This window comes from Pongo pygmaeus, chromosome 1 (genome assembly GCF_028885625.2).
Source record: "Pongo pygmaeus isolate AG05252 chromosome 1, NHGRI_mPonPyg2-v2.0_pri, whole genome shotgun sequence".
NCBI classification, from domain to species: domain Eukaryota; kingdom Metazoa; phylum Chordata; class Mammalia; order Primates; family Hominidae; genus Pongo; species Pongo pygmaeus.
In genome coordinates, this window is record NC_072373.2 from 30,167,996 (window position 1) to 30,190,760 (window position 22,765).

General features: G+C 33.2%; 1 protein-coding gene across 5 annotated transcripts in view; it reads right to left on the bottom strand.

Annotated features, from left to right (window-relative positions):
- Positions 1-1,064: 1,064 nt before the first annotated feature.
- LYPLAL1 (lysophospholipase like 1) overlaps positions 1,065-22,765 on the bottom strand; it is a 38,753-nt gene continuing 17,052 nt past the window's right edge. For 3 of the 5 annotated variants that reach the window (XM_054436980.2, XM_054436971.2, XM_054436989.2), the window contains 3 exons: positions 20,510-20,676; positions 3,278-3,393; positions 1,065-2,429 (listed from right to left, as the gene is read on the bottom strand). In XM_054436980.2, the coding sequence (XP_054292955.1) occupies positions 2,193-2,429; positions 3,278-3,393; positions 20,510-20,676 (520 nt within the window). In that variant the 3' untranslated portion in view covers positions 1,065-2,192. The remainder of the gene's footprint in view (positions 2,430-3,277; positions 3,394-20,509; positions 20,677-22,765) is intronic. The other 2 variants (XM_063672065.1, XM_063672061.1) reach the window with 1 other exon arrangement.

The window sequence follows — 22,765 nt, forward strand, 5'->3', positions numbered from 1 at the left end:
GAAATTGTAGCCAGTGTAATAAGCAAATAAAAGAAAATAAAAGGCATATATTTGGAAAGGAAGAAATAACACTGTTTCATTTTGTAGATGACATAATGATCTTTGCAGACAATCCTAAGAATCTACAGAAGAACTCCTAAAATTAATAATTGAGCTCTATAAGATCAAGACCAACATATAAAAATTGTGATTCAATATGCTAGCAAAGGGCACTTGGAAACTGAAAATGGTACAAACCACTTATAATCAATCACAAAATAAAATACAAGTATAAATCTAACAAAATAGGTACAGAACTTGTATGGAGAAAGCCTCAAAAACGCTGATAAAAGAAATCAAGTATCTAAATAAGTGGAGTAACCTATCATGTTTGTGGATTAGAAGATTCAACATAGTAAGGATGCAAATTCTCCCCAAATTGATATACAGGTTTAAAATAATTCCTATCAAAATCCTAGCAAGAATTTTTTTTTTTTTTTTTTGTAGATACAGACAAGGTTGTTTATGTGGAAAGGAAAGGAACAAAAATAGTCAAAAGCAATCTTGAAAAAAAAATAAACTGAGAGGACTTACTCTACCTGATTTCAAGACTTATACAGTTACAGTAATTAAGACTGTATGATGCTGGTTGAAGGATGGATACATAAATCAATGGAACAGAAGACAGAACCGAGAAACAGATCCACAAAGGCAAGATCTAGCTGAATTTTGACAAAGGTGCAAAAATATTTCCATGGATGATAGTTGTTTCACCAAATAGTGCTAAGACACTGTTAATCAGCATATAAAAATTAACATATTCATTTAGAAAACATAAATTAAGCCACAATATATTACTACCATATACTTACTGAATGGATAAAGGAGTCGTAATGAGTGTTGGCAAGGATCTGGAGCAATAATACTCTCATACACTGCTGCTAGAATGTAAAATGGCACAACTATTTTCTCAAAGAGTTGGCTATTTCTTGGAAGGTTATAAGTATGCATAAAATATAACCCAGCCATTCTACTCCTACTTATTTACCAAAGAAAAATAACATAGGTTGATGCAGAGACTCTTACATGAATATTCATAGCAGCTTTATTTATAACAGCCTCACACTGGAAGCAACTTAAATATCTGTTAGTGGTGAATGTGTAAACAAATAGTGATACATCCACACAATGGGTTACTGAGCAATAAAATAGATGAACTATTGATGTATACAACATGGAAAAATCTCAAGATAATTTTGTTGAATGAAAGCAGGCAGGTATTGTATGATTCTATTTATACAAATAGGGATAATGTATATTTTATCAAACAAACAGTTGTGAGGATCAAATAAAATTAGATTATGTATGCATGAGAACGAACTAATACATGAAAATGTTGTCATTTGTAGTATTTTCATTGAAGTAATACAATTTTTCAGTCATCTAACAATGTATTTCCTGGAACCAGATCATGACTCTCTTTATGGTTCATCTTTATTGAGTGTTTATTATTTATTGGCTTTTGGCTATTTATTTAAATCTCAACAAAAATCCAATGGGATAAGTACTATTAGTATCATTTTACAGATGAAATTGAGACCTAAAACAGAGTAGCAATTTGGGTTAACAGCAATAGAGCTCCACTGAGAATTAGGAGACCTGAATTTCTTGTCTTGACCCACAAGCTGTGGGAAAGTCTTTAACCCCTCTATTGCTATTATTAAATACCAGTAACAACTTCTCAGCTTACTTCACAAAGCTCTTGTGATGATCAAATGAAATAATGTGAAACCGGTTTATAAACCTAGAGTATTAATGTTATTCCGTGGAAAATTACATAAACACAAATATCTTTGGAAAGGTAATGTAAACAAAGTTGTAGAAAAGATAAAACAACACTATGCTAAGTCCTTTCATGTTTTTTCATTGTCCTTATTTATATTAGTTTAGAATACTTTATTTCAAAAATTTAAATGTTTAAATACTTAAAAGATTTCCAAATATTTACAGAATTGTGTCTGAAAAATTATGCACAGATGTTTGTCTATTGTTTTTCTTTAATAAAATTAGCTACTGTCTACAGTGATAAGCATTTTAATAATAAATAAGTCAGGAAAGTTATTTCTTAATATTTTAATTACCATTATAATTTGGCAGTAAAAATCACTTTTCACAAAGACATTACACTTACATTAACAAATCACTCGATTCACTCATTTTTGTTTTTCCATTTCTCCTGGCAGCTTTCTAAGAATCCATAACTTCAATATGTCTAACTCAGTTTTGCTTAGCTCATGGTAAACATCTGGAAAACTATGCAACTTCGTGGTCACTCCTAGAGATTTTAACATTGAGTTTGTCTCTTCTGCCCAAGAGTGAAGAACTAACTCATCTGCAGTACCATGACACTGAAATAATTCAGGAAGTACACCATTACTCTTCTGAAGAGCCTAGAGAAGAAGATATAAAGACAGAAAAGTTTAAGAAATTCCATTTAAGATCATTCTTAGAAATCAGAGAGAGCAGGAAAATTCCAATTTTACCAAGTCTTCAATAACTAATGGGAAAAAAAAGACAGAGAGAGTACTGTCTGAGGTATACATTGGTGGGCCAGGCCTGGGGACTTAGCTGGTTCCTGGCATCACTCAATTTGTAACCGTGTGTCACTTACATTTATTCTATAGAGGACGTCTTAAAAATGGCCAAAGCATTTCCTAAAGAAACTGATGACTTGGGAAGACAGACCTCTTCATACAGTGTGGAAGGAGGGAGGAGTACAGAGCTAAGGCACAATCAAGGGGACAATTACATTTTAGTTCTCTATTCTGTATCTGCTTTATCATTTCCACTTCTGGTACCGAAGCTGTAACATTATAACTGAAGCTGCATCATATTCATAGATGAGGATATTGCTGCATAATAAGTATGTGCTATGTAATTGATTTTTGTTTTGATTATGTTCATGATGCAATAAGCAAACCCAGCTATAACCATCATGCAGTTTTAATATGTATAAAATTTACATATACGCTCCCCCACAACCACACACATAATTATCCTTTCCTCCTTGACATTTTGCTTAACAATATTTCTTGTACGGGGATTTCCAAAACATTAATGATCGGCTGGAATTTAATCACTATGACTCATTTGGCCATGAATTCCAGGAATGGTCAATCCATATCAACTGTGCATCAACTGTGTGTGTGTTTTACAGCTTTATTACCGATTTTGCTTTAGTTTCAATATGTATATATTTCATCTTTTTTTCATTTCTTTTTTTAAATCTGGAACTTACCTGGTAAACAGCCGATGCTTTATTCAGAAAACTAGAAAGAGCAAATACTCCTGCCACATCTTGATGATTTCTATATGCTAAATGCATTGCCATGCTTCCTCCCATAGAGAATCCTCCTAAAAGCAAAAACATACTTAAAAGAAAAAGTAGAACACATAAAATAATAATTTAGGATATGACATATAACAATTTTCCATATTTTTAAAATATCTGGAGACCTTTAAAGAAAATGCTAAAAAGAAATTTCGTCTACTCTAAGTTTCACAGACAAAGGCCTGTGATACGTAAATAACCCTGTTCTCTCTGTGTCACCACTGGTAGAGAGCTGTGCTCTACAAGGAGCTAGGATTAAACAAATATATCATGTTCACCAAGTAAAATATCTATCGTAATTCAAAATGAGTCATATTACAAGCATTACTTAAATTCTCAATATTTACTTATATTTTGTTTACACTTACAGAAACCCTCACACTGTAACTACAATTAATAATTTGCACCTTTTTGTCTTACTTGCTAAGCTGTGAGCTCCATAAGGAGTTATGTTTCTGGTGTCTGCTATATAATAGATGCTTAGTGAATTGTGAATTAAGAATGATAAAAAAAATTTGAGGAGCTAGTCAACACATTTTTGGATTACAATATTATTTTGGAAACTAATTTATGGTGGTATAATAAAAATGAAACATGTATGCCTATATGTAGTTTTTAAAACCAAAGTTTGAAAAAAAACATTAGTCAAACTGTTATTCTCTCTTTAATGTACCAACTCTATGCCAGTCACTGGATATATGCAGATTAAAATACACAGACCCTCCTGTTCAGGGGAACTTTGACAAGGAAACACATCCAACACAGAATATGGACATAGGTGTATGAGGTGACGGCAGCAGAGGATGGTGATTCCAGGCCTGACAACAAGTCAGTGACTCTGTGTGACATTCCTAAGCTTGAGAGAAAGCTAAATGACATCTCACTATATTCCATGAGAAAATACAGAATGTTAATCATGTAGCCACACACTCATAGAAATACAAAAATATACTTTGATGTAGAATTCAAATCTCCTAATTTCAAGTCTGCTGGCTTTATTTCACTTAATATAAGTGTAAAGCTGAGCTCTTAAGAGACCATAAATTTGAATTTACTACAATAATCTTTTATACATGGAGGGAAATGAGGCCCAAGATTAGGTACACATTATTTTAGATATAAAACCATTAACAGTAATTTTGGAATTCGGATCTTTTGCAACAGAGTTTAATATACTTTCTACCATCCCTTGATATTTATTAAAATAGGACTACTTTATCTAGAATAGGCAGGTAATATTATTTTGGACTCAGAACACAAATACCCGAGAGAGGATTACCAGTCTGGCAAAGTTTAGATTTTTTTAAAAAGGCACACTGTGTAAATAATGAATAAAAGTTATCTGTGATTTTCAACATACCAGCAAGAAATAATAAGGTCTTATCGCAGCAGTAGCCCACCATGGACAAGAGCCACCTGAAAGGCTCTTTCAAAATACCCCCAATAACTCCAGATGCAGATACATCTAATTAGAAGTTCATAAATGAGCTTGGTGGGGGAGAAAAAAGCATAAGCATCTTAACACTGTATGTAAAATTTGCAAATGTACATTAGATTCCCCAAAAGGTTAAAAGCCACTGGGCTACATTATCCATGAATTTGTGCATTAATAAATCTTTGACACGTCCCATTTAGATATGAACAGCTTACATAAATACACAAAATTAGTATTTCTGGTAAACATTTATTGTAAGTACACAGAAATAATTCTCAACTTTATTGTTTTTTGCTACAATTCTAGTTATAGATTTCCCTCTGCTTATGAAGTTTACTATTTAATAACATCATGAGGGTTGTAAAGCGAAGACATTTTGAAATAAAATTCTTATCGATTTAATTTATTGAATATAAATTATTTAGATTTTGAAACTCTTAAGGGTAAGAAACAGTTTTTCTTCAATAATCAAATTTTCATTGAGTGCTTATGATTAGCTGAACAAAGTGTCTCTGTGGTGCACGCATACTAATGAGTCAGTTTCAACTTTACATGCTCAGTGGTAAGTATAGTGCTTTGCACATAGCAGTTAACTCAATAAAAATTTAACTGAATTTTTAGAAACCGTATGTTATGGGTTTCTAATGAAAGTAGTAAAAAATTTACAAATATCTCTTAAGCTTATCAAAGAGACAACACTAAGGAAACTAGTTCTAGTCCTGCCTGTGATACTCCCAAGCTGAATGTCTTTGTGTAAATTATTTAAAATGCTGGATTTCATTTATAGTAAAACAAGATAGATGGACTAATCTCTAGATTTTCCATCAACCTTTTAAATACAAATACTTAATCAGTTATAAAAACTAAAATTGCGAGAGCTTTTAAAATGTACAGTTACTGTAAATACAGAAATCTACTTTCAAGTTTACGAATCCCCTATCTCTCAGAACACAATTCCAGCTTTCCTAGAAGTTCACAGAATAGATCTTAGCAAACACTCACTTCCTTCATCTCTTCCAATCTCCCCTCTGTTCTTTACAGCCCATTTACTTACAAAGGAATTGCTGGTTGCTTAAAATCAAACACACTGTTAATAATAAAACTACATCTCTAAAATAGGAGAGAATGTGAGAGAGGAAGAGATGGGATTTGAGCAAAGAGTGAGACACGGAGAATAAAAAAAGACCATGATGTTAGGGTGGGGGCAGTAATTACATGTGCAACTGGGCATTTAACAGTTTCTCTGTAGCAAGGCAATATTCTTTAACAGAAGGAATCATAACAAGTTATACTAGAAATTTTTCTTAGCATTGAATTCCTTAATGGAATTTATTAAATGGATCTTTATTAAACATAAAAGTTCAAAATCAGACATTCTACATACTGCCACTTCTGCTGCTGATTCTTTTCATAAAATTCTGGGACATAAAGACTTAACTTTCACTAGAATTTAAAGATGATGGGAGCTGGGATTTTTGTGTTTTATTCACCAATGTATCCCTCTACGCTTACAACAGTGCCTGGCACACAGAAAGTGCTTATACTTATTAAACAAATGAACAATGTAACTGTAACTCAGTAACAATATCTCTGCAAAGAGACAAATTTATCATCAGAAAATATAGGTTTTTGGTGATTTAATTTGATATAAAAGTAAAGCTTAAAAAAACCTAGGAAATCTAGGAATGAATGATTAGTGTGCTCCAAGCCCATCATTCCTAATCTGACCTCTTAAAAATAAAGATTTTAGACCCAATCCCAGACTCACTAACAAAATCTCACTGCATATGTCTAATTTTTAAAAGCTCTTATGCCATAAATCAGATGTCTGAGAATCACAGCTGTGTGGCAAATAATTCAAAATTAAGTAAAATGGGTAAAAACAGAAAGTTAAAATATGGTCACCATTTAAAGAAAAATCCACACGCGATAGATAACAAGGCTGCAGGGGCAAATTCATTATTTTTTTCTGAGAAATTTAAGAGCCTGAATTATGTGTCTGCCAAATGTAACTAATTAATATTTGAAATATGCGAGTGTGACCAAGGAACCAATTCTATATTTTATTTAACTGAAGAGCCACATGTAGCTAGTGGCTAGATCATCTAAGCTGTACGAATGATTGAAAAAAGCTTCAAAATTTATAAATGAAGCAAAAATAAAATTAGTATTTCATAGATAATTCTGAGGCTAAGATAAAGATTATTAAAAGATAAAATGTAAATAAAAGATTAGTAGGCAAAAACTTACATTAAAAAGAGATTTTAAAAGCATAACTATCAAGAAAATTTTACATATGAAGTGACAAACACTTCATTTTTGTTGACCAGGGAATGTAATCACTTTATGTAGTTTCAGAGCCTTTTGATGGTAACAACTTAAAAAAAAAAAAAGAGAGAGAAAGAAAACATTTACCGGCACATAAAATGTCATTATGAATACACATAAATGCATCCTGCAGACATTTAACTTCATGTTTAATTCTCATAAGTTACAATGAAGAAAAATACACTCATTGAAATATTATTATTTTAAGATTTAATCTAAGTCCCTTTCCCATTTATGATTTTGTGAGGTAATCTGTAACTCCTCACTAGCCGTCTTTGACAATACAATGACCTTTAGCATAGGACACTACTGTGAAAAGGGACTTTGTGTATTTTTTCCTAACAGAAGAAAATTTAACACAAAGAACTAGTTATTTGAATTCAATTTTCCACCTAAGAGTCTAAAAAATGATATAAAATCTACTGTTCAATAAGTAAATACGAAAATAGTAAATCCACTGTAGGTAATGGTTATAACGGGTATTTACGGTTGCTGGCAAAGTATTTAAAATGTCAAGAGTTAACATTTCAACATACACTTAAGATTAACAAGCTGAATAAAACATGTTAAAAAATAATAAACCTGGCTTTATGAACTCTTTGTATAAAATAAAACAGAAACAATCTATAAAAAGACTATATTGGGAACATTAACATAATCAATCTGAAAGTAAAATCCTTAAAAAAATCCACTTACAATTAAAGTGTGCTATCAACTGAAAAGAACTTTAAACATGCAATAAAGTCCATTACCATTCTAAATTTCAACAGCTCTTCCATTTAACTGGGGTACTATTATAATTATTATTCAGATTTGGGAATACAGAAATTATGACTATTATATTTATTTGTATATCTCCTCTCATACAAAACTTGTGGGATAAACAAAGTATTTATTTTCCTCTATGGAAAACTGTTAGAACAACAGTCCAGAGCCTTTAAAGTCCTACTAGTTGTTGAAGAAACATAAAATGTTTAATTAAAATACATATATGTTCAAAGAAAGTAGAAGAATGCTATCATTCTGAAGTTTTAGCTCCCAGCTGGGCTACAGAGAAAACGTGTACAAGTTCAGAAGAAGGCAGGCTGGAAATTTTGATGCTGGACTTCATCTTGGGAATTCTAACTATCCCTTCATTTATTTTTATTTTTAATCTTATTGCAAAATTAATATACACCCATTGTACAAAATGTTTCTTGTACAAAAGTTTCTTGTACAAAATTTTACAATAGTTTGTACTGTACAGAATAATTTTGACACGTTCTCTTAAATTTCATTTTAACAGTTAAACTACTCTACATGTTCAATTTATTTTTTTCATGTAATACTAATTTGAAAGTCTTTCTACAGAATTACAAAATTTTATAATTATTTTTAATTGAACACATACTTACTGAGTGCTTTTTATGTGTGTGTGCATATAGTACTTAATGGTTACATAATACTCAATTCTATTAATGGGCCATCATTCCCTTAACCATTCCCATCATGATGGATATTTAGATCATCCACGTAAATTACTCCAGTGTAGTTCCAGAAAGACTTGATTCTCTCTGCTTCAAAATTCTGATAATATGCTTATATTATCAAAATTCTGATAAATCTGTTCATATCATTTGTCAGGTTCTATACATCCTAGATCTAAGTTAAGCCTAAATTATATCAGTAGTCTCTCTTAACAACAAATTATCACCACCTAGTGGCCAATAAAGGAAGGTATTATGGGGACCCGGGTTCTAGTCCCAACTCTGTATTAGCCAGGAATCACCTTGAATTTTAGTTTCTTCACCTCTGAAATGAAAATAATTATATCCTATTTTACTTTTACCTACTGCAAGGCCCAGGAGATCTAATGTATATTAAAACAACTTCAGAACTTAAAACATTACCTAAATATAAAACACTGACATGCAATGGCAATTTAAAAACTATCCAGTGCAATATAGATGCCAATTAATTTAAAGCTATCTCTACCATATGTACTTTCTAAGCACAACAGTACACAAGGGAAAAATGATATACCTTTCTCCAGTTTCCTGTCTTATACAGAAACAAACTAGAAGGAAATGAAGAGTTCAAGACAGGCTTTAATAATGATGGAGAATGTACTGCCAATAAAATGCTTATATTCTGCACACTGGACACTTTTAATATGTTAATAAAGCCAGAAGGAGGCAGGATAATCTATTATTAATAATTTTCTCAGAATACAGAATTTGAATCCTGGTTCTGTCAATGACTATATTGCCAACTTTCGAAAAGTAATTTAAAAGTCACTATTTTATTGCCTGTTTTCCCTAAGTTTTATCTTAACGTCTGGTAGAATCATACGAAACATAAATATACAAAAATAAATTTTAAAAAATCAACATTTTTCTTATATTCCTAATGTACAGAGTGAGGATCCATGAATGTCTCCAAGGAACCCCCTTTAATTGAACATCCCCTGTAATAAGCCTTCTGCTGAGTTCTTCCTATCTTAACAAAGTTTGTTACTTTTTTCTATTAAGAAAGAAATGCATATCCATTGCAGAAAGCTTAGAAAGCAAAAAATTTTCATAGCTAAACCCCACAGATAATTAAAATTTTAAATGTAATTTTACTCATCCTGGTATTCCTCAAGTCTTAAAATAGTGTGTCAGTTTAGCATTTCATCATTCTACTAGATCTATTGCATTTGCTTTCTTGCTGTTTTTCTGACCTTCACACTGACTAGTCAGCCCTCTAGAGTTGTCAGCATAATCTTTCTAAAATGCCCATTTGATCATATCATTCACTCCTTGTATATAATTCAATGATACTAGGATTTGGGATGTACACCAAACTATTTCCTGGAAGGATTTAATGTGTCCCTTGCTTTCTTTCATGAACATGTTTCTCTCCTTGTTTACCAGTCACATTCTCAATTATTCTTCAAGACTCAGTTGCCACTTCAACAAAGTAGTTCCCAACTCCCAGAAAGATTTACTTCTCCCCTTGCTGCTTACACTATACCTTCTACATTGTTCTTCAATAATACCTGTACAGTATTAGAATACTTGACTTCCCTATCTGCCTTACTAGACTGTAAATTTCTGTTTCTTTTATACTCCAGCACATAACATTTTATTGACAATTTGAAAATATAATTTAGTGAGAAGTATCATTTTTGACCTGTCCAAGCTAGACACACTACCTAGAAAAGGCAGAAGATCATATACTGTAAAAAAAAAAAAAAAAAAAAAAAAAAAAGTTTCTAAAACTGAGTTCAACCTAACAAAACACCACTAATCAAATCCACAAAGAATGGGCTCCTATCTACATCAAATACAGAGAGTAGTTTCGTTTATAAAGTTACACAAACACAACTACACTCTCAGACATTGGGTCCCATTAGGACATACTGTCTTACATTAAATCAGAAATCTGAACAGATTATTAAACAAAATAAATAAGGTTAACAACTTTTGAACCTATTACCTTCATATTTCTTTTCCAATCTTACATTTTGCTAGTTTTTCCCATTATAATTCATTTTTAAAAGAAACCTAGCCTGGGCCAAGCATGGTGGCTCACAGGTGTAATACCAACACTCTGGGAGACTGAAGCAGAAGATCACTTGAGGTCAGGAGTTTGAGACCAGCCTGGGCAACATAGACAGACTCCATCTCTACATAACAGAAGCAAACAAAAAAAACAGCCAGGCATGGTGGCAAGTGCCTATCATCCTAACAACTCAAGAGGCTGATGCAGGAGGATCACTGAATCCAGGAGTCTAGGTTGCAGTGAGCTATGATCACGCCACTGCACTTCAGCCTGGGCAACACAGCAAGACCCTGTTTCAAAAAACAATTACCTAACTTTATTTCTCACTATGGATTGTGTGTGCTTAACAAAAATTGTTTGGAATCTCAAATGCATTTTTCTTCTATTTCCCACTGAATCCCTCCTTCATTAAAACATTATGAATAGCACTTAAATCTGACCTAACAACTTAAATGTACCCAATAGACACTGTACAAAAGTATAAAAGCTAGTAGAAAAATACTAAACAGTAACTCTTGTTTAAATAATCTAGGAGCAATGAAAAAGAAAGAGGGAAGCAGAGCTCATATACCACTGAGGAAAAAGCAAGCAGCTGGTAGGGAAGAAACAACTAAGCTACCTGTAAGTCTCCAAGTGGTACCACTGTTCCAGTATGGCCTTTTGCTATCCAGGTGACCATAGGATGAGTGGTATGAAGTATGTAATAATGGCAAGAAAACTTTTTCAACATTACATGTCAGACACATTTGTAAGTATTTCACACGAACTGACTAGTTCAACTATCACAACTCTAAAAGGTAGGTATTATTATTATCATCCAAGATACAGAGAATAAGGAGACTGGACACCTACAAACTGGGGAATATAGGATTAGAACTCAGCACTCTGAGTCTAGAGCCCAAGTTCTTAATTATGTTATATGATGTCAGCTTAAGGGCATTTGTAATTATGATGTTTCTAACTCAGGGAATACATACATGAGAAGTTCAGCTAGATCACTGGGGTAAACAACAAATATATACGAGAGGTTCAGTTAGATCACTAAGATAAACAACCACCACAACAAAAAACTGCAACAAAAGACTTGAATACTATTTGCTCTATGAATCAATAACTAATGTATGTGAAGAATCCAGTATATGAAAAGTGGGGTAATAGGACTAATGTTTTGTCACAGTATAAGAGGTCAAGAAACGTGTGTTTTGTGGCATGTGTATAATTCCATAAAACTTAGTGAAGAATTATTTTCACTGGCTGGTTAAAGAACTATACAGTTAACAAAAACAAACATGACAGCATTTGTACTTTTGTGGTCTCTTTCTGTATCTCAATGTAGAAAAAAGAGGCTTTATAGACATTAATTAGCTCATCTCACAAAAAATGTTTTTACCCCCACTTTAATTTGGTATATTATATATTATAATATGAAATTAATAAATCTTAGATTTTATAATTTCATAATAGTCAACATATCTTCCAAAAAGAAATTTTATTCTCATAAACCCAAAAGAGGATTAACAAAATACTGACCATGTAACTGTTGCTTTAGAATTATAAATAAGACTGTCTTTTAACAAGGTTCTCTTGGTACTTCAGAAAATATTTAGTTTTCCATTATATGGTAGAAAGAAACAAAAATAAACTACAGATGAGTCAAATAATTCAGTGTAAAAAAAAAGCAACACTAGAAAAACCAGTAGAAAATTTATTTTATATTCACCCACGTTCTAATGAGAAAACTTACTTAAACTCAGAAATTATTTCAAAAAAATTATAAAAGATTTTAAAAGTTTTTTATGTCAAACTATAATGGAATTGAAAATAACAAATTAAGCGCAAATTAAAATTAGTTACCACTTCCTGTGTACTTATTTTGAGAAAAAATTTTTCAAGACCATATTAATCAATGTAATAAGGTTCTAATTCTTCTAAAGATGGTTGGAAGTATCAACTGGTATGCTTTTTTTGTGAAAGGAATTTGATAATACGTATTAAGAATCTTAAAAAAGTTCAGCTAAATGTAAGAATCGTTGGCTTTAAAATGAAATCAAGTTAGATTCAAAATTCATATTGGCTCCCAAACCTTAAGAAAATCCAGAGATTCCAGGTTAGTGGACTGCTTCCTTGTACCAGGAGGCAACTCCGGGGAGACAGAAGCTCCTGTCCTCAGGACCCTTCCAGACCTTGCCACATATATCTCTTCACTTGGCTGTTCCTCTCTTCTTTATAGTATCTTCTATAATCAAGTGATAAACTTTATACTCAAGAGGAAATAATCCAAGCAAGGAAGAGCAAGCAGATCAAGATGTGTAGTTCTTTTGGCTGCCGAGTTGTGGTTTTTGACAGATCATGGCATCAGGAACACTACCCCCTAAAGAGATCTTGTGAGTGCTGAAGGCCAAATGCTATGAAGGCCAAGGGCTGTGGTGATGGATGAGGTGGTATCAACAATCCAACAAGGAAAGCAGGTCTACAGATCAACTGCTTATCCTACGTGGTGGCAGTGACAGTACCAACCCTTGGGTGATATCAATGTTTTGCACCATCTAGAGAAGATGGAATGCCAGTTGATGAACTGACCTCAAACCATCTAGAGAAGATGGAATGCCAGCTGATGAACTGACCTCAAACCATCCTGAAATGTGCTAATAAGTGGTGGGCATTTCAAGAGTTGGTTGGCCATGGTGTTCCTCTGTCAGATACTCTTTCTTATGATGGCTATAAAAATTTTGCTAAAATGATGGATGAAGCAGAAATACTGGAGCTACCAATGGCAGTGAAGAATACATGGGGTCATAGAGGAAAGCTGTTTTCTTGGCTCGAGATAAGCACTATTTATTTGGCTGATCTAAGCTATTTTATTCATCATGAAGCTCTATACCAATTCCAGAAGCATGTAGAAGAGTTTCAGGGACAGGATATACGTTCCATTGTCATTGGAGGCTGTATGGTTGGCACCATGTTACGTTGTTCAATAGATGGAAGGATGCAAAGCAACTGCTCACTAGGTGGTGTGGGGATGATGGGCTCACTGAGTGAACAAAGGAAGCAGCTAGCTGTCCAGGTGTCTAATATCCTGGGGATGGATGTGTGTGGCACCAATCTCTTGATGAAAGATGATGGCTCCTTCTCTGTCTGTGAGGCCAGTGAAATTTGCTATTTTCCTTCAGATGGACCTTAAAGTTAATTTCTTGGACACTTGAAGGCAACAATATTCGAGACCAGCCTGGGCAACACAGTGAAACCCCGTCTCCACAAAAATACAAAAAATTAGCTGAGCGTGGTGGCGGGCGCCTGTAGTCCCAGCTACTCGGGAGGCTGAGGCAGTAGAATGGTGTGAATCCAGGAGGTGGAGCTTGCAGTGAGCCAAGATCACGCCACTGCACTCTAGCCTGGGCGACAGAGTGAGACTCCATCTCAAAAAAAAAAAAAAATTAGCCAGGCCTGGTGGCGTGTGCCTGTAGTCCCAGCTACTCAGGAGGCTGAGACAGGAGAATTGCTTGAACCCAGGAGGCGGAGGTTGCAGTGAGCCGAGATCTTGCCACTGCACTCCAGCTTGGGTGGGCCACAGAGCAAGACTCTGTCTCCAAAAAAAAAAAAAAAAAAGATCAGTATCAACCAGCTTTAAGAGAGGTTTGATCATGCTTACTTGTACAATTTTTCCCCATTTTAAAAAGAAGTGTTATAAAATTTTTTTCCATAGACTTAAATAATATTAAAATTGAGTGAAAGGTTGATTACTCATGAACAGAATAATACTTCTTGTCTGTACAGTATCTCATTTCACCTCTTAAAAAAGACACAAAAGAGGAGTTTCTAACTTATCTTCGGATATTCTAATCATACATAAAAGAATTTGCCTTGCACAGGGTAATTGAGGGACTCACATACATATATTAGTACCTCCAACTCATTAACAGAAAGAAATACTAAATACTTTTTTTCACTGAATGACCATACTTTGGAGTACACATACTACTTGGTATCGAGAAATAAATGGGGAAGAGAACTGCTTAATTAAATCATCATTCATATGTTCACGTATAGACCTTCTGGTTGCCACATATATTATGATATATATACTTTGAATAGTTATATGTCATGTGTAAGTAGACAAATGCATTTAAAAACACAAACAGAACAACCTCTGTATTTGATGAAAAGCTCAAGTTTGTGTTGGTGGGATATGGGAACCAGGAAAAATGTATGTAGCTTTTTTTCAACTTAACCAACTATATCATAAGAAATGTCTGAAATTAGTTCACTTCTAATTTTACTTACCATCTTTTGTGCATTCACATAATATTAAAACATAGCTTTAGTAACCTATTTCTGGGCTGTAAACTCATACATTAGAATGAAAAGGGGAGAAATGGTCAACTTAGATTTTATAAACATGGATATCTTCTTGAATACCCTTAAAAATTAAGGTAAAGAATAAGAAAAAATTATTCTGGAAGAACCCAAAAGAAACAGCAATAGATATTTAAGTGAATGTTAAATTTATTTTCTAAATGTTTAATAACTTTTATGTAATTTCATTTCCATTATGAGAAAAAATATATCAAATGTGTAATCATGACAGAATCTTAATTACTGTAAATTTTTTGTTAAAATTGTAATGCTAAACTATACTTTAAAAACAATTATTTCTGATTTTTTTATATCACCCATGAAAACTGGATTTTATATATAGCATATATAATATGTACATATATGCATATATTATAAGTATAAGCTATTCTACTTTGAGTTTTTAATAATAGCTTTTTTTCTTTTTTGGTGCCTATAATTGACTGGTCATTTCTGCCAGCTTTTCTACAATGAACTTTGAAATATTTCTGTATATGCTGTCAATCAGAAAACTACCCTGGAGCATTAGAAAAATTCAACAAGAGACTTGATTTAATCAATCACATTGTCGGACTTTGAAAAGATATCAAAGGCACTGATTTTTAAAAATCATCTTTTTCTCAAGAAGAAAATGGAAAAACAAATTATCTTCATTCAGTGAGCCCCAAGTTTGGGGTCTGGGGGGGCTTACAGACATTGCAAAATCAAGTCTTGTGTTGTATTTTTCTCCCAGGTGACCTTTTTTGAGGTTTATGGGCAATCTGGCTGGTAAGACATGATTCCCTCTAAGAAAATATAGGTGCTCAAACAGGTAACCTCTCCTGCTACTGTTTTTATGTGTGTGTTTAACTTCATTTAAGATTTGTTTCTGCTTTGAGAAGTGTCTGTTCATGTACTTTGCCCACTTTTTAATGTTTTTTTTTTCTTGTAAATTTGTTTAAGTTCCTCGTAGATTCTGGATATTAGACCTTTGTCAGAAGGATAGATCGCAAAAATTTTCTCCCATTCTGTAGGCTGTCTGTTCACTCTGATGATAGCTTCTTTTGCTGTGCAGAAGTGCTTTAGTTTAATTAGATACCATCTGTCAACTTCTGCTTTTGTTGCGATTGCTTTTGAAATTTTCATCATAAAATCTTTGCCCGTGTCTATGTTGTGAATGGTATTGCCTAGATTTACTTCTAGGGTTTTTGTAATTTTGGGTTTTACATTTCAGTCTTTAATCCATCTTGAGTTAGTTTTTGTATAAGGTGTAAGTAACGGGTCCAGTTTCAATTTTCTGCATATGGCTAGCCAGTTTACCCAGCACCATTTATTAAATAGGGAATCCTTCCCCTACTGCTTGTTTTTGTCAGATTTGTTGAAGATCAGATGGTTGTAGATGTGAGGTCTTATTTCTGAGATCTCTATTCTGTTCCATTGGTCTATGTGTCTGTTTTTGTACCAGTACCATGCTGTTTTGGTTACCGTAGCCTTGTAGTATAGTTTGAAGTTGGGTAGCATGATGCCTTCACCTTTGTCCTTTTTGCTTAGGACTATCTTGGCCATATGGGCTCTTTTTTGGTTCCAATTTTAAAGTAGTTTTTTCTAATTCTGTGAAGAATGTCAATGGTAGTTTAATGGGCATAGCATTGAATCTATAAATTACTTCAGGCATTACGGCCATTTTCATGATACTGATTCTTCCTATCCATGAGCAGAGAATGTTTCTCCATTTGTTTATGTCCTCTCTTATTTCCTTGAGTAGTGGTTTGTAGTTCTCCTTGAGGAGGTCCTTTGTATTCCTAAGTATTTTATTCTCTTTGTAGCAATTGTGTATGGGAGTTCATTCATGATTTAGCTCTCTGCTTGCCTATTGTTGGTGTATAGGAATGCCTGTGATTTCTGCATATTGATTTTGTATCCTGAAACTTTGCTTTAGTTGCTTATCCACTTAAGAAGCTTTGGGGCTGAAACAATGGAGTTTTCTAGATATTGGATCATGTCATTTGCAAATAGATACAGTTTGACTTCTTCTCTTCCTATTTGAATACACTTTTTATTTCTTTTTCTTGCCTGATTGCCCCGGCCAGAACTCCCAATACTATGTTGAATAGAAGTGGTGAGAGAGAGCATCCTTGTCTTGAGCTGGATTTCAAGGGGACTGCTTCCAGCTTTTGTCTATTCAGTATGATATTGGCTGTGGGTTTGTCATAAATGACTCTTCAGACATTTCTCAAAAGAATACACTTATGCAGCATATGAAAAAACATATAAAAAAAATGAAAAAAAGCTCAACATCACTTATCATTAGAGAGATGCAAATCAAAATCACAATGAGATGCCATCTCATACCAGTCAGAGTGGCAATTATTAAAAATTCAAGAATTTTTGAATTCTTGAATTTTTAATATGCTGGCGAGGCTATGGAGAAACAGGAACACTTTTACACTGTTGGTGAAAATGTTAATTAGTTCAAGCATTGTGGAAGACAGTGTGGCAATTCCTCAAAGACCTAGAACCGGAAATACCATCTGACCCAGCAATTTCATTACTGGGTATACACCCAAAGGAATATAAATCATTCTATTATAAAGATACATGCACACATATGTCCATTGCAGCACTATTCACAATAGCAGACATGGAATCAATCCAAATGCCCATCAGTGATAGACTGGGTAAAGAAAATGTGGTACATGTACACCATAGAATACTATGCAGCCATAAAAAGGAACAAGATCATGTCTTTTGCAGGGACAAGGATAGAGCTGGAAGCCATTATCCTCAGCAAACTAACACAGGAACAGAAAACCAAACACTGCATGTTGGAAGCTGAACCATGAGAACACATGGACACAGAGAGGCAAACAACACACACTGGGGCCTGTCAGGGAGGCGGTGAGAGGGAGAGCATCAGGATAAACAGCTAATGAATACAGGTCTTAATACCTAGGTGACAGGTTGATAGGTATAGCAAAACACCATGACACATGTTTACCTATGTAACAAACCTGCATTTCCTGCACATGTATCCTGGAACTTAAAATAAAATTAAAATTTTTAAAAGATTTGATTTTGTTGTACTAGGATTTTTTAAAATGTAATATACTGCAGAAAATCCATAATATTTCTAGTACTCAAAGATGAACTAGATAAAGTAATGGAGCTGGGAAAGGAAGAGAGAGGATGGGACAAGAGACAAATGGACAGCAGTTACCATTCAGTGTGATAAACTCTTCAATACACACTCATTAAGAGTACTACTCAGAGTATTTTCTCCTTTTATCTATTTTTTTTTTGCTTATGAAGACTGTACTTTTATTTTTTAAAGCAATTTCTCATCCTGATCTTTTCCTTTCCTATTGCCACCACACCACTTCAGACTTTCATTATATTATACTGGTTTCTCCATGTCAGACTTCTCATCCTTTTACTTACCCCTTCTGCCAAATCAGTTTTTCAAAGTACAATTCTTATGACTTTAAGACATTATTTAATGATCCTTTACCAATTATTACATGTTATTATACCTACAAAATAAAGGATTAAAAACTGAACAGAGTATTTACTGAGAGTCTAGAAGAAACCAAATATTTTGTTCATCTCTCAGTAAACAGATATTATATTACTATTTCCATTTTACAGATTAGGTAGCAAAAATTAAGTGTAGGTAATAAGTGGTGAGCCAACTAGGAAGTGATGGACTGTAGATTTGAACTCATTTTTGTCACCATTATGCCATCATGTTCTAGTCTCTTACTGTGGCTATCTGAGTCAACAGGTACTTTCTAGTTAGACACAAACTTTGTTACAGCCAACTACTGTCCAGACAGACAAAAACAAAAATCATTACTTTGTCCACTTCTATTTTACTGTACAAATCATTCCCTATACCTAGACTTCTACACTGTAATAGTTAAAATTTTAATAACTTGTGCATCTTAAATGCCACTGCATCTTAAATGCCACTGCCATCTTTCTATTAAATCTTTCTCTTATAGCCCCAAATGCATGTGACTACTTCTTCCTCTGAATTGCTATAGTACTAACTGACAATTTACTGATTGAGTAATGTTATTCATTATAGATTTCCTGAGTATTTGCTCTGTGCCAGGCATTGTGATAGGTTCTGGGAAATAAAAAGAAATATACACTATCACTGGCTTTGAAAAGCTATTATACCACATTACAGCACTCATCACAGCCTGGCTGGCATTATAGTTACCACTTTAAGAATCTCATTGGCCCTTTCAGGTTGTAAGAAATATGTAAGGCAGATAGATCTTGTTTTATTTATCTGCATGTCCCTGTGAACATCTATAATACTGCGTGGCACATAGTGGGGACTTAAAAAATACTTACTAAAGATTGAATGACGACTGAACGATACATGATTCACATGTTTGGAATTCTAACTACTTCATAATCCCCTAGACTAAGATGGGCATCCCTTCCCTATGCTCTTCCTAGTCCTCCCATAATGCTCCATGTTTATCTCTATTAGAGTTAAACATCAACGTTAAACATGGAAACACAGAAATATAGAGTTAAACATAATGAGGAAACTAAGGACCAGAAAGGTGATGTTATCATGCTAGAGGCCACGCTGCTTTCAACAAAGTGGAAACTAATGCCAAGACAGAATAGAATGGATTTTATCCATTATATCATGTTGTCTCTCATGACTCAACAGACAGTTCAGTACTTCAATAAACACAAAGAAAGTTCATTAGTTTACCCAAATCCCATCTATAAAGAATTTCAATGTGCATTTTAATGTTATTTAGAACATAATGGAGATACTTAATTTGCTTTTTAATTCCATCATTAAATACAACTCATTGTAAGTTAAATAGTTACATTTGGAAATAAAACCCTTTCACCAAAATATGTCGTGTACCATTCATAGTCTACATGCCCCATCTCACTTTTGTATGTATTAGAAAAAGAGATTTTAATAATTTATGTATATGCTAAGTACAGAAACAGAAAAAGGTATTAAGCAGAATAAAGAGCTTATATAAAGCTACTTATATTCCCTTAGGAACAGGGCTTGCTAAAGACAGTTTAACGAAAATTTATAAATACTTTATTCTTGTGAGATTAACTCTGAAGATTTTAATTTTCATAAATTTAATGGTATATTTTGACTGTATATCTTAATAATGGCAATAGATGTTTAAACTTATATTCATAAGTTTAAATAAGTAACTGAAGTAGAATGTTTTAAAAATTGAAATGAATAATCTCTTAACTGAAAATTAAACTAGAAGAAAAATTTTAACTGCCACAAGACTCTCAAAATCCATTATTATTCAAAAAGAAAATCAATTAAAGTTTCATGTGCTGCTGTTTATAATTCTAATATCTTTGAAATCCTCAATATGTACAGTTTATCTGAAACTATGACTGCATCGAATGATATACAAGTGCTTCTAAATAATGTTCCAAGTAAGATTTGATGTATAGAATTAGACAAAAGTGAACAGCTATAAATTACCAACATTTAAAGGTCTTACCTATTAATATCCTGTTCTTCTTGATGCCACTTTTTACTTCATCAATCAAATCAGTAAGCACTTGACACATGACATCAATTGATTCAAGGTGTTCTGGGCAGTCATTGGTTATTTTAAATCTGTCAAACCATACATTGGAGATTCCACCTTTCATAGGAGTATATGATCTGTTTAACAACCGCCCCCCCAAAAAAAAAGAAAGGAAAAGGGAATATGAAAATGGATGCTTTAATTACCAAAATATTAGTGTTTTGAATAAATGATTTCAATTTCCTCTAAGTTTTATAAGTTAAATGCATATTAAAACTACTCTCATATATATTGTATTAACTATCCTATACTTATATTTAATCCATTAAAATTTACTAATGCCAGTTCATATCATCTTTACCTACTCCCTCTATCTTTTAAGAGGTAGAACAGTTACAGTACCAGTGAATCTTAATCCATTCATTGTATATTCATGCTCTGGGATACTATGTTGGCTAAAAAAAAATACACACACATACGTGCACAGGCACACACACCATCAAGATATTCCAAACTGTAATGGAGTAAAGGGGGTCCTGTATTCAACTATTATGCTGGTAGATGTAAATGAAAGGGGAACCAAAAAAAAACCTTAGAGATTTCTGTGGGTAAACACAGAGAGGGATGGGGGATGTATTAGATAAACACAGAGAACAAATGTTTTCCAAATATGAAAAACAGAAGAGTTGCACAGAAGATAATGCTTATCCCTTGGCATGCCCTGCTTTCTCCTCACGTAATGATGAGAAACAGAGTGCCAAAGAAAACATAGCCAGTGACAAAAGTGCCTATAGTAATTTGAAAGAACTCTAAACCAATGACAAGTAATATTTCCCTTTGATGAACCCAGACACAGGATTCTTTCCACACCAATACCTCCTCTACTTTGCCATCTCAAATTTAGCTGTATACTGTCACCCACCAAAGTTAGTAAAGTAAAAGCATGAAATGTGCAGCTAAATTGAAAAACAAAAATAGACAGCTAAAAGACAACAGGTGAGACCTGAACGTGCTTTTGTACTTCTTCTCTAGTGAAAAACCCAAGTAGAACCTCAGCATATTCAAGGAGCTAGAAATATTCAATTGTCATTGGCCTTGGGATACATACAATCTTTAGGACCAGTGGGTGGTGCTGGAAGGGAACAGAATTACACCATTTTTCAATATTGATCATACCACCCCAAAATAAATGGACATCCACTTAAGGAGCTTGAACGTCAAGGTTATATTTGGAAAGTTTCCCAGAGAAACTAAAAAAAAAACCTGGAAACAAGAAAGTTGGACTGACTAAAATTTTAACAGAAATTCATATACAGCGGATCTTTTATTTACTCAAATAGAATCATATAAACATTACTTTGTAACACATTTTCTAAAATTTAAATGGATATGATGAATACCTCTGAAAGTCAGTACATAAAAACTTATATGTTTTCCCTAAGTTTATGCAGATACATAAAATTTTTTAAATAAGAGATTATATATATATACACATTGTTTAGATGTTTTTCATGTAAATCTTATTCATTTTTTACCCATCTCTACATTCCTCCTCTTCTCTCCAACTCCCTCATACATCTTGTCCTTTACATTCGGTAAACTGTGTAAATGATCTGAAATATATCCTTCAATGTTATTCTTACACATTAAAATATGCATATTTACAGGCTATTTCTTGGCGCACTATTTCTTTTCAAAAATAATCTGTCTGATTCTATTATGTGCATCATGCTTTTTTCCTTCAACAATATCTCATGGAAATCCTTTCATCAGTTACAGTTCTAACTTATCCTTTTAATGGCTGTATTATATCCTATGATAAGGATATTCTGCAATTTAATCAGCCATTCCCCTAATAATGGGAATTAATTTGGCACCCAGCTTTTAGCCACTAAGAACAATGCTTCATTAAACATATGTATATATGTTTTTATCTACTGGAACTTTTATTCCTACAGAAAAGAGTCAAGAAACAGGTTGGATTAAAAGGTACAATTTTTGTCTTAACAGATGTCTCAAAGTTGCTTCCATAAAAGTTGTAAAAATTTACCTTTCTACAGGAAAGGTAGGAAAATATCCTTTTGCCCACAGCAGTAATAGCAGTAGGTGCTGACATACATTAAAATGTTACCATTTAAGAGTATCAATTGAAGTTTTAAAACCAACTTTATTGAGGTATAATTTACATATATAAACTATATTGAACTACACACATTTTAGGTGTAT